Source organism: Oncorhynchus mykiss, chromosome 25 (assembly GCF_013265735.2).
Source record: "Oncorhynchus mykiss isolate Arlee chromosome 25, USDA_OmykA_1.1, whole genome shotgun sequence".
Taxonomy (NCBI): Eukaryota; Metazoa; Chordata; class Actinopteri; order Salmoniformes; family Salmonidae; genus Oncorhynchus; species Oncorhynchus mykiss.
The window spans coordinates 27,106,002-27,118,076 of NC_048589.1; the positions used below are offsets into that span (position 1 = coordinate 27,106,002).

General features: G+C 43.3%; 1 protein-coding gene across 8 annotated transcripts; it reads right to left on the bottom strand.

Annotated features, from left to right (window-relative positions):
• On the bottom strand, positions 1-11,206 carry dglucy (D-glutamate cyclase). Of its 8 annotated transcripts, XM_036962867.1 has the most exons (13): positions 11,086-11,105; positions 10,870-10,937; positions 10,286-10,399; positions 9,313-9,466; positions 8,292-8,490; positions 7,903-8,053; positions 7,685-7,807; positions 7,112-7,582; positions 6,903-7,002; positions 6,669-6,817; positions 6,396-6,515; positions 4,702-4,862; positions 1-1,975 (listed from the first exon to the last, which is right to left on the bottom strand). In XM_036962867.1, the coding sequence occupies exons 3-13, from the start codon at positions 10,389-10,391 to the stop codon at positions 1,826-1,828; spliced, it is 1,884 nt and encodes a 627-aa protein (XP_036818762.1). In that variant the 5' UTR covers positions 10,392-10,399; positions 10,870-10,937; positions 11,086-11,105; the 3' UTR covers positions 1-1,825. The 8 variants fall into 8 exon arrangements, with proteins under 8 accessions (XP_036818762.1, XP_021440793.2, XP_021440795.2 ...); XM_021585118.2 differs by lacking the exon at positions 10,870-10,937 and having other exon boundaries at positions 11,086-11,206; XM_021585120.2 differs by lacking the exons at positions 10,870-10,937; positions 11,086-11,105 and adding an exon at positions 11,024-11,047.
• Positions 11,207-12,075: the final 869 nt, after the last annotated feature.

Sequence of the window (12,075 nt, forward strand, 5' to 3'; positions counted from 1 at the left end):
TTCTGCATTTTAACATTTATTTTATCAAGTAAGCAACTCATTAATTCCATCATTGAGTAATGCTAAACATTCTCAGGTGTAACCAGTCGCTAGCAAAGAAAAAGCCCTGTTTTGTTTATTAACCTAGCAACAGAAGCCTCCTTGGACGACACTAACTTTACTTTGGCTGAACCTAGAAGGAAAGGGCTTCATTTGGAAAGGTCAAACCTAATATCATTGCTTTCTATTATATCCATGTTAGATAAGAAAACCATAGATAAACAAACTGTGTGACATAAGGACTAGAAGCAAGAGTAGGAGCATAATGTTGGATTTAATTATTTGGCAGGAGAATTCAATATGTCTTCAGTCTTTGCAGGATTGCCTGAAACCATACCATGTGTTTGTCAAACAGTGTTGACGGTAAGATGTGTGTGTGAAAGGTTGTTTTAGACAGATCTGTGAGTGACCTTGGCTGCGGAGGGAGGAAGTAAGGGAGAGAAGGTGGGATATTTAGGGAGGGTGGCCCCTAGCATGGCTCACACTGGCACTGATAGTAGATGAAATCATGTTTCAGTGGAATCTCTGCGTCTAATCAGATAACAGCAGTTTGATTACTTTTCAAATTAGTATTGCATGATGTAACAGTTTATGTAGTGTATTAAAATAATCACAAGTGACTGATTTTGAATACAAATGTCATTAACACCATTAATATTAGTAAGACAGTGTGTGTTGAGTAACTTTAAACAATATCTCTGAATAATTACAGAGGGTTTTTAGAACACAGGTTTCAGTGGTACTCTGCTCTTAGCAAGTGTTTTGCTCACCAACTCATAGCTAAGGAAGACAAAAAGTTACCAAGTCAGTATTTCTGGTGTGTAAAACACATAGACCCCTCTGACTTTTATATGGAAGCTGGAGACGAAGTGTTAGTAGAATAGCACAGTTGGCAGTGTGCCACAAAGGCAGTCAACTGTCCCTGAGAGCAGTCTGCCTTCGGATCTGTGCGTGCGTGTCTGTCCATTGTGCGTGCGTGACTGATTCTCTATTTGGTTATATTAATTTGGTCCTACTAATCAACACGATGATTTTACTAACAAAAAAAAACAACACTTTACAACACAAGATATTTGAGAGGTTGGGAATTGTGGTATTCATGGTCTATATCACAAAAAACAGTTGTATATAGTTCTAATCTAGTGCCTTGTTTATAATAGAATTAAGATCACAAAGCTATAAAATCAACTTGGTTTATGGCGTTGTCTGATATCAGGCTTTAGCTTGTAATATTATATGCAACATAGCAGACACTTTTATCCAATGCATACATACATTTTATGTATGGGTGGGCCCGGGAATCGAACCCCCTACCCTGGCAGTACAAGCGCCATGCTCTACCGACTGAGCTAAAAAAGGATAAAAGTTATTAATTTATGAAGTTCGTAATAAACGTTCGGGAGCAATTAAATATACAGCTGCAGGCAATTCACAACTCCTCCAACTCCACACCTCATTTCTTGGTTTGATCCAAACATGACAGCATCAAACTCAAGCCTTTAGGAAGACTGCCATGTACTGTAATATCGTGATCAGGTTCCATGCAATCAGATGATTAATGATGTGAGATAGTGTAGGGTTTTGCAGTGTAGTAGCTTTTGGCTCGGGTGGTGCTTCCCCCTGGTCACAGACCAAAGACCATCTCCAATCGTTGGGGGAGGTGGTGTGGTGGATAGGGAGGAGGAGGGGATGCGAATGACAGCAACGGCATGCTATTTTCACTACTCTGCGTGGATTGGTGGTGTGTTCACTACTTTGCATAGGTGGTAGTTTGTAAGGTGTAGTTTCACTTTCTCTGTGAGGTGCGGTCCCTGAGCTTTATGATGAGGTCAGAGTGTGTGGGGTGAAAGGTCAGGCCGTCCACCTCCATGCCCAGGGTTCCTGTCTTTCCGCTGCGGACACCATGTTGTACCAGGATGGACAGCATCTCCTCCTCCTGTGGCATGGCAAACAGAGACCGATGACACAGGTTTAAATACAGCAGACTGTTTCTCAAACTGGTCCTCTGGACCCCCATCAAGTCCACATTTATGTTTAATTGCAACACTACCACACCTGATGTAACTATAAATAATGACTGGGGATCTGGAGGAAACACTGACCTACAGTGCATTCGGAATGTATTCAGACCCCTTGACTTTTCTCACATATTGTTACGTTTTTTTTAATATCTCAATCTGGGCTCCCAAGTGGCGCAGTGGTCTAAAGCACTGCATCTCAGTGCTAGAGGCGTCACTACAGACACCCTGGTTCCGTGATTGGGAGTCCCATAGGGCGGTGCACAATTGGCCCAGCATTGGTCGGTGTAGGCCGTCATTTGAAATATGAAATTGTTCTTAACTGACTTGCCTAGTTAAATAAAGGTTGAATAAATAAAAAAATGACACACAATACCCCAATGACAAGGCAAAAACAGGTTATAGACATTTTTGCAAATGTATTTAAAATAAACTGATAAAACATTTACATAAGTAATCAGACCCTTTACTCAGTACTTTGTTGAAGCACCTTTTGGCAGCGATTACAGCCTCGAGTATTCTTTGGTATGACACTACAAGCTTGGTACACCTGTATTTGGGGAGTTTCTCCCATTCTTCTCTGCAGATTCTCTCTAGCCCTGTCAGGTTGGATGGGGAACGTCACTGCACAGCTATTTTCAGGTCTCTCCAGAGATGTTTGATCGGGTTCATGTCCGGTCTCTGGCTGGGCCACTCAAGGACATTAAGAGACTTGTCCCGAAGCCATTCCTGCTTTGTCTTGGCTGTGTGCTTAGGGTCGTTGTCCTGTTGTTGTAAGGTGAACCTTTGCCCCAGTCTGAGGTCCTGAGAGCAAGATTTCATCAAAGATCTCTCTGTACTTTGCTCCGTTAATCTTTCCCTTGATCCTATTCTCCCAGTCCCTGCCACTGAAAAACATTCCCACAGCATGATGCTGCCACCACACGCTTCACCGTAGGGATAGTATTGGCCAGGTGATGAGTGGTGCCTGGTTTCTTCCAGATGTGACGCTTGGCATTCAGGCCTAGGAGTTCAATCTTGGTTTCATCAGACCAGAGAATCTTGTTTCTCATGGTCTGAGAGTCCTTTAGGTGCCATTTGGCAAACTCCAAGCAGGCTGCCATGTGCCTTTTACTGGAGGAGTGGCTTCCGTCTGGCCACTCTACCATAAAGGCCTGATTGGTGGAGTGTTGCAGAGTTGTTTGTCCTTCTGTAAGGTTCTCCCAACTCCACAGTTGAACTCTAGAGCTCTGTCAGAGTAACCATTGGGTTCTTGGTCACCTCCCTGACCAAGGCCCTTCTCCAATTGCTCAGTTTGGCTGGGCAGCTAGCTCTAGTAAGAGGCTTGGTGTTTCCAAACTTCTTCCAGAATGTTTTGGTACCTTTCCCCTGATCTGTGCCAGGACACAATCCTGTCTCGGAGCTCTACAGACAATTCCTTTGACCTCATGTCTTGGTTTTTGCTCTGACATGCACTGTCAACTATGGGACCTTATATAGATAGGTGTGTTCCTTTCCACATGTCCAATCAATTGAATTTACCACAGATGGACTCCAATCAACTTGTAGAAACATCTCAAGGATGATCAATGGAAACAGAATGCACCTGAGCTCAATTTAGAGTCTCATAGCAAAGGGTCTGAATACTTATGTAAATAAGGTATTTTTTTTTATTTTTTTTAATACATTTGCAAAACCAAATCTAAAAACCTGTTTTCACTTTGTCATTATTGGGTATTGTGTGTAGATTGATGAGAGGTTTTATTTAATCAATGTTAGAATTAGACTGTAACGTAACAAAATGTGGAAAAAGTCAAGGGGTCTGAATTACAGTGCTCGTCTCACTGCAACCTGCTCATGCACTGTTTAACCATCACTTCCCAAGTACTGTAATACAGATGCTGTAATGTAAAGAATATTATGAGATGGCTTAAATGCTAGTTGTGAGTTAGTTGAGTTAAACATCTGTGTCAAGTGCTGTATAAATCTCACAACACTGGGTATCTGTTCCTAAACCTATTGAAAATAAGCAGTGTTTTAAATGAAAAGGTTGGCTTGCAAAAGTATATGCTTTATCTATGGCTAGGGGCCAGCACAGATTGCCACATTTTGCTATAGATAGGGCATATACTTTTGCAAGCCAACCTTTTAATTTAAAACACTGCTTATTTTCAATAGGTTTAGGAACAGATGCCCAGCGTTGTGAGATGTATACAGATGTATAGGTTAATGACACATTGGCTTTGCTGGGGTTCTGAAGTGGTCTGGGAGTTCACCACGCATACAAAAATGTCCAGAATGTGGCGGCCCGGCCTTTCTCTAGGGACTCTATCTGCACCTCACTATAATGATCTCACTGTAACAGTGGAGGGCCTCTGCTCTGACCCCATGCCTACGATCTGCATGTAATGAAGCATAGATATACCTAGAGACATATAGACATAGAATTAGTTTGGCCTAGAGCCGGGCCTGGACATTCCTACCTTGTCTACATCCCTGGCCCAGTTCAACTGATGTAAAACGCTTTTGATACAGCGGTGGTGTAAGCATTTTTGTGCAGACAAACTCAACATTATCATTTGTATCACAACCGTTACGTTGCCCTTACGTTGTTGTCAAATGTATTGTTCTTAAGTTGTACAGTGTGATCTAGGAACTACCGTACCTTGGCTACAGAGGGCAGGCTAGCAGCCCAGGCCTGGTGCTGGTCCTGGGTAGGTGGGTGAGGCTGGCCCAGGCCTTTGTGGAGGTACCGCTGGTGGATGGGACAGAGACTGAGGATGTATAGAGCACAGGCCATGCCGTAGCCTCCCCAGTTAGACACTCCTACAACCCAGAGACAGGTAGAGACGAAGAACAGGATGAGATTCAAAACAGTTTTACAACTTCCATTTTTCTCAGTCTCCCTCATACACCCTCTTAATAATGCTGTCTCATGATCTAATGATTTTTTTTATGATAAACACAAATGGTTATACACTGGGTGCAGATGTCAGTTCAACGTCTAGTTTTTCATTTACATTTGGTGATTTCAACGTGAAATCAACAAACAATTTCATGTCATTGGATTGTCGTTAAAAGTTGGGTGAAAAAAATACTAAATGCCCTTACGTTGTTGACTTTCTACAAATCCAAGCAGTTTTTCACATTGATTCAACACCACATTTATTTAACCCTTATTTTACCAGGTAAGTTGACTGAGAACACGTTCTCATTTATAGCAACAACCTGGGGAATAGTTACAGGGGAGAGGAGGGATGAATGAGCCAATTGTAAGCTGGGGATGATTAGGTGGCCATGAAGGTCAGATTGGGAATTTAGCCAAGACACCCGGGTCAACAACCCTATTCTTACAATAAGTACCATGGGATATTTATTGACCAGAGAGTCAGGACACCCGTTTAACATCGCATCCTAAAGATGGCACCCTACACAGGGCAATGTCCCCAATCACTGTCCTGAGTCATTGGCAATTTTTTTAGACCCTCCAACACCACTTCCAGCAGCATCTGGTCTCCCATCCAGGGACTGACCAGGACCAACCCTGCTTAGCTTCAGAAGGGTGGTATGCTGCTGGCACGGATGTTGAAACAATGTTGATTCAATCAGTTTTTGCCCAGTGGGTTGTCTCTCTTGTCTGCGAGTGTAAACTTCTCAACATAATAAGTTGGGCACTATATCAAGTTTAAGTGTTGTGTGTGTAAAGTATTAATTGGAAATCTTACTCACCGAATGCTCTGTGAATACTCTATTGTTGTGTGTGTGTGTTGTCTGAGGTGAGCCGGACACTTTTTCTTCTCCTCTGGTCAGCTGAAGCAAGAAACTACTTCTGCTCTGACCGATGATTCATGGTGAGAGGATGTTGAGGTGAGAGCGTCTGACTGTTTCAGTGTGTGTGTGTGTGTATTCTGAGGTGAACCGGACAGTTTCTCTTCTCCTCTGGTCAGCTGACGCAAGAAACTACTTCTGCTCTGACCTCTGATTCATGGTGAGAGGATGTTGGTGAGAGCGTGTCTGACTGTTTCAGTGAGCATGTCTGTGGTGGTGAAACTGTCCTGCAGTAGCACACAGCCTGACTATATGGAATGCAGTTCATAATACACAACCCTTGATCAAACCTGAGACAACCATCCTTCTGCCTGCAGAAAGCACTGGAGAATGAGCTCCAATCTGCTCATTGTAAATCTAAACGCAGTATCTAATTATATAATCAGGGTAGGAGAGTAACAAATTACATTTAGAAAGTAACATACCCAACCCTTAATATAATATAGTAAATAATCCTGGAAGGATGGTCGCTAAAGGCAATTTGAAACGTAAATAAATAAAGTCTAAATGAATACATAATTAATTCCCAACCTGCAGTGATGGCAAAGTCAGCAGCCACGTCACAGGCTATCAGGCTCCCATTGGGCATGTGTTCTCTCACTGCCTCCTTCACCTTGCCCATGCCCAGCTCGTTCCCGCCATCTCCTATCCCTATTTACACACACACACACACACACACACACACACACACACTTACTTAAGTCTGTATTGAGACATGCATATTATCCTACAGATCTGTGTGCATAGCGGGTGGACCTTTCAGTAGCCTACCTGAATACCAAACTCCATAGTATCTGTACCAACCTGTGGTGCTGATGCCAGGGATGGTGCTGGCTGTGGTGAATAGATCATCTATAGGGTCCACCAGGTGTTTGATGTTCACTCCTCTCATATTGTAGTAGTTCCCATCAGATGCTCTGCCACTGCGCTCTATTGCCACCAAGTGGTCAAACCTGAGCATAACAGACAAAATACTAAATTGACCCATGTGAATAGGATGGAGTGAAAGGTGTGCGTGTTGAAAGCTGAGGTCATCACCTGGGCTTTTTATGGTCTCCGTTATGACACAGGAAGTACAGTGCTGAGTCTGGGCTGTTGCCTTGGTAACTGAGCAGTGGTACGGCTGTCTTTATCACACCTAGAAACACAAACAGGTTAGAGGGCAGCCAAACATATGGAGCTAAACTGACATAATTCTGTATAGAGTCAGGACTAGGGCACACGTACACATATGCCAAATCATGTACCTTTCTTTACTGCATCCTCCATAATCCTCTGATTCATCTCCAGGGCACGGTGATCCGTCACTATAGCAACCTCCTTCTGGAGGGCCTGGAGGGTGGCTGCTATGGCGATGGCTCCGGGGGGCCCGTCTGTCTCCTCAGGGGGGTTGTGTGTGTAGTGGGTGGGGAACCCCGTAGTGATGAGCACAGATGAAGAGTGGGAGAGGGACAGGCAAGACCTCAGCAACTCATCCTGGACAAACAATGCACGGATACCTCTCTCCCCTGGGTCCTCGCCAATGATCTTCTCCAGGTCTCGTATGCTCTGGACTACAGCCTTGGACGCCACACTGAAGTGCAAAGGCTGCTGGGAGATGGAGAAAGTCAGAGGGCATTGGTCAGGCTCAGGGGTGGATGTGGACGCAAAGACGGATGAGTCCTGTCGATCAGTGAGGAACATGCAGCCTGGAGAGTGGGTGAATGCCAGTGGGGGCTCTGAGGAGGAAGAAGAATACTTTGTCAATGGGAAAACAACACCATATGTGTCTTGTTAGCCAGTTGTGCAGTAAGAAATATTACAACCAGACAGCCACTCACTGCAACTCTGGACAGCCTCCACACCAGTGACCCCACAGGCCCAGAACGCAGGTACATCTCCTGGGCCAAGGGCCACCGGGTCCCCATACTCCGGCCTGGATACGTCCTGGATCCCCAGCACAGCTGTGATGAGATGTTGCAGACTCAGACAGGATGTAAATTGCTAGAAAAGGCCTTTTGGTTTTCTACAAACAAAGGATTCATCTGCAGTTGTGTACCTGGGTCCCCGATGTGGATGGGTCCTCCATGGGCCAGAGGGGTCAGGTGAGTGATCTGGGCCACAAGGTCCAGCTTCTCCTCAGGTACCGGTCTCATAGTCACCACCATAGGGCACTGGAACTGACCCACTCCTCTACACTGGAGAGATGTCTGCAGAGGGGACAGTGTATTAAAAAACAGGCCTAAATGATGTGCTTTACTCATTGTGTATATTGTATGTCTTGTCTCTTGAACTATGCATATGTTTCTTTCCAAATCAGAAATATGGTAATTAGGAGCCTGTGAAAAAGAATGTCCTTCTTGGTGGAAAATCACTATATTCTGTTCTGTTGGCACAGTGAGTCGCTCCAGATTTCTACCTAGCAGAAACCCTCCTTCCCAGTCTCACCCTGAACATGCTGACATTACAGTTCTGCTCCACATTTCGGACAGGGACTCCGGCCTTCTGCAGTGTCCTCTCAAAGCTGAAGCTACAGCCCAGGTAGAAGCTGACCATGTCCTGGAGCTGACCGCTGTAGGACATCAGGCTGGACACTCTGGATACCAGCAGGCCATCCTTAAACACACAGTACTGGGGACAGTCCACTCTGTAGAAAAGTAGATGTATAGAAATGCTTTTGATATTGTACTACTGATTGTTTTTGTTCTATCATTGTAAAGCAACTTTGGGTCCTTGACAGACAGACACAGAGAGACAGACAGGCAAACAGACAGACAGATGCAGCAAGAGAGCTAGGAATAGACTGGAGAAGCTGTTTGAATGCTATTTACTGTTGATCAAACAGAACTCGCATTGTCTAGTGAATAGGAAGTGGAAACTCAGTGGAAAATACTCTGGCACGGTTCCCTTTCCTGAGAACATGGACTAGAGCCTACATTCACACAACGCTGCCTGTTTTTATTGAAAGTCTCTGCACACACAAACAACAACACTAGCTTTACTGCAGTGTGAAAGGTTGGAAAACAATGGGGGAAGATGAATGGGTAAATGTCTCAGTTATGAAATGTGCCATAAACGCAGGGTCATGTCCTGGAAATAATTACATGAATACAAGAGAGAGATTATCCTCAAGCGTTAAATCTACATGGCCACTCAGAGTAGACTTTGCCCGGCCTGAACTGCTATATTCTGAACACATAAAATAACCTCACATGGGTAGTCAAGGGATTGCTTCAAGACATAAAAATGACCATCAAAGTCACAACTCTCTAGAGTTAGCATCACATGACTGCCTCCCTAGATTCAGGAATACCCCCCATAATAACGTTAAATATAACCCATTCAAGATAGTGCAGTCTCTGTAGGCTTATTGTGTGATGTGTTTGTTGGTATCATGTATTATGTAGTGTCCATGTTATTTGGTTGCATTTGTATTGTAATGGTTGTCGGATTTTGTTTCAGTCAGTACCTGATGTCTGCGTCTGCAGCGAGAGGTGGACAGCCCCACTCCCCAGGCTGACTCCTGTACAGCAGGGGCAGGGGGCTGGGGTTGGCATGGCAGAATGCCTCGAAGTCATCTGCTAGGCTCTTATGGAGGATCACCACATTAGCCTGCTGGTAGCCTGTCAATCAGATGTTGATGATGAAAAGGACGCAACGCAGAGTGCCTGGATACAGCCCTTAGCCGTGGTATATTAGCCATAAACCACAAACTCCCGATATACCTGATTTCTATTATAAACTGGTTACCAACGTACTTAGAGAAGTAAAAATAAATGTTTTGTCATACCCGTGGTATACTGTCTGATATACCACGGCTGTCAGCCAATCTGCATTCAGGGCTCGAACCACCCAGTTTAAAATATGCTATATGTCATACCTACCTGCAGCAAGTCCAGAAGTGTTCTCTATGCCATGGTTTTTCTTACGGATCAGAGCCCTTAGCGCACTAGAACTCATAACAGACTGACACTTAGACATCTCTACTGACCTGGCTCAGCTACTGTTGCCTCTCACCTCACTGCTGTCTACTAGAGGGTGTGCTATATTGGTTATTTTGTCAATGGGTGTCAGATGTAGGCTAATCTCATTGACCAAACGCCTCCTCCAAATGCTTAGCCTTAGAATGGATGAGGTTTGATATCAGGCTACTGTAGTGACACTGGCCAGACAGATTTATATACTGAGTCAATGTGAGACATACTACTGAGAGATACTACTGTAGCTGGAATTAGGTAATGGGTTACATATTCACATACAGCCAGGTGATGGAATCAACTTCCTAAAATAATGATTGACCTGGGTCTCTAAATAGAAAACTGACATTTGCTGAAAAGATACATGTCTATTGTCTGTTTTTCTATTGATTGGATTAGATCGATTCTGGTGATCAACATATTAAACTCGATGAAAGTGGAAGTGGTGTTACTTGGATGTCTTACCTGAGCACGGTCTAATGGTGGTGGCCTTTACACACACTAGTCTTTGCACTGGATACCGTTGAATTGAGTTGGTGAGTGACCTTATACCTTGCCACGCCTGAAACATGCTTAAACCTGAAATGAGAGGTAGGCAAAAAGCACACAGGCCTATTCAAAATGCATCTAAAATACTTTCTTTGGGGGTAATCAATCATTTCAAAACTGTGACATCCGAGTGGCTAGCTAATGCTATTCAAATTTGGCTGAAAAGTGTTGTAATAATTATACAAAGAGGTTTGAGTTTATTATGTAAGTGCAAAGTGGGAGGCATACGCATGCGTCCTCTTTAACATGATACATGTATAACCTATGTATACCATACAATTTATGTTTACGAATAATGGTAGCACATGATAAGAAAACATATAAGCTTCTTGTCGATTTTTCACTGTGCATGGTGAAAGGAAGTGGAAAGCGCAAAGCAAACAATTTCTGATATAAACCGCTCTGAATGCATGGTATGAATGTTTTTAGTAGTAGCTAATGAATATTCCCATAAACGAATTTGGAAGAAAAAATAATAATAATCTTGCAAATGGCAATACTTCCGCTCAGTCCGTGCACTTCATTTCCACTAGATAACACAGCCACAAAGTCAAAATCGTAAAGATTCCTAAAATAAACAAAAAATATTTGTTGGTATTAATTTAAGGTTATGGTAAGGCATAAGGTTAGCAGTGTCGTTAGGTTTAAAATCACATTTTAAGAAGAGAAAGTGTAGAAATAGGCGGGGTGACTGGTAAATAGTGACGACTACTGACCTTGGGTGTTTTCATGTTTGGGTTTTCTTCTCGCGAGAATCTAGGCAATACTGGATCCGAAATCTCAGTGTACCCAATTCCATAACAAAACTGAAGAGTGAGTAATAGATCTGTAATTTTCATTGAAAGCAAGTTTAAGTAGAGGGAGATCAGTTCAATGTGCGTCTTTTATATGCTTCCCTTCTTAAGTTTACTTATTTAGTCTTTTACTTTTGGTTTTGTGCACCAGCTTCAAATGGCTACGTTATTTTTCGTTATGTAAAATATATTTAGATATTACAATGACTGTACACTCTACTTGCTTGTTTTGCCACATAAACTGAAATTAGGCGAACTATTAGAATTTTAGCAACCAGGAAATGGCAGAGCGATTAATGCATAGTGCATTTTTAACTTATCCCATCCATCATCCATAAGATATACTAAACAAAAATATAAATGCAACGATTTTACTGAGTTACAGTTCATGTAAGGAAACCAGTCAATTGAAATAAATTCATTAGGCCCTAATCTATGTATTTCACATGACTGGGAAGGTGCGCAGCAATGGATGGGCCTGGAAGGGCATAGGCCCACCCAGTTGGGAGCCAGGCCAGCCAATCAGAAGGAGCTTTTCCCCACAAAAGTGCTTTATTACAGACAGAAATACTCCTCGGTTTCATCAGCTGTCCAGGTGCCTGGTCTAAGACGAAGCCAGAGGTCCTGGGCTGGTGTGGTTGGACGTACAGCCTAATTTTCGAAAACGACGTTGGAGGTCGGGTTATGGTAGAGAATGAACATTCAAATCTCTGGCAATAGCTCTGGTGGACATTCCCTGCAGTCAGCATGCCAATTGCATGCTCACTCAACTTGAGACACCTGTGGCAAGGTGCACCTGTGTAATGATCATGCTATTTAATCAGCTTCTTGATATGCCACACCTATCAGGTGGATGGATTATCTTGGTAAAGGAGAAGTGCTTAATAACAGGGATGGAAAAACATGTGTGCA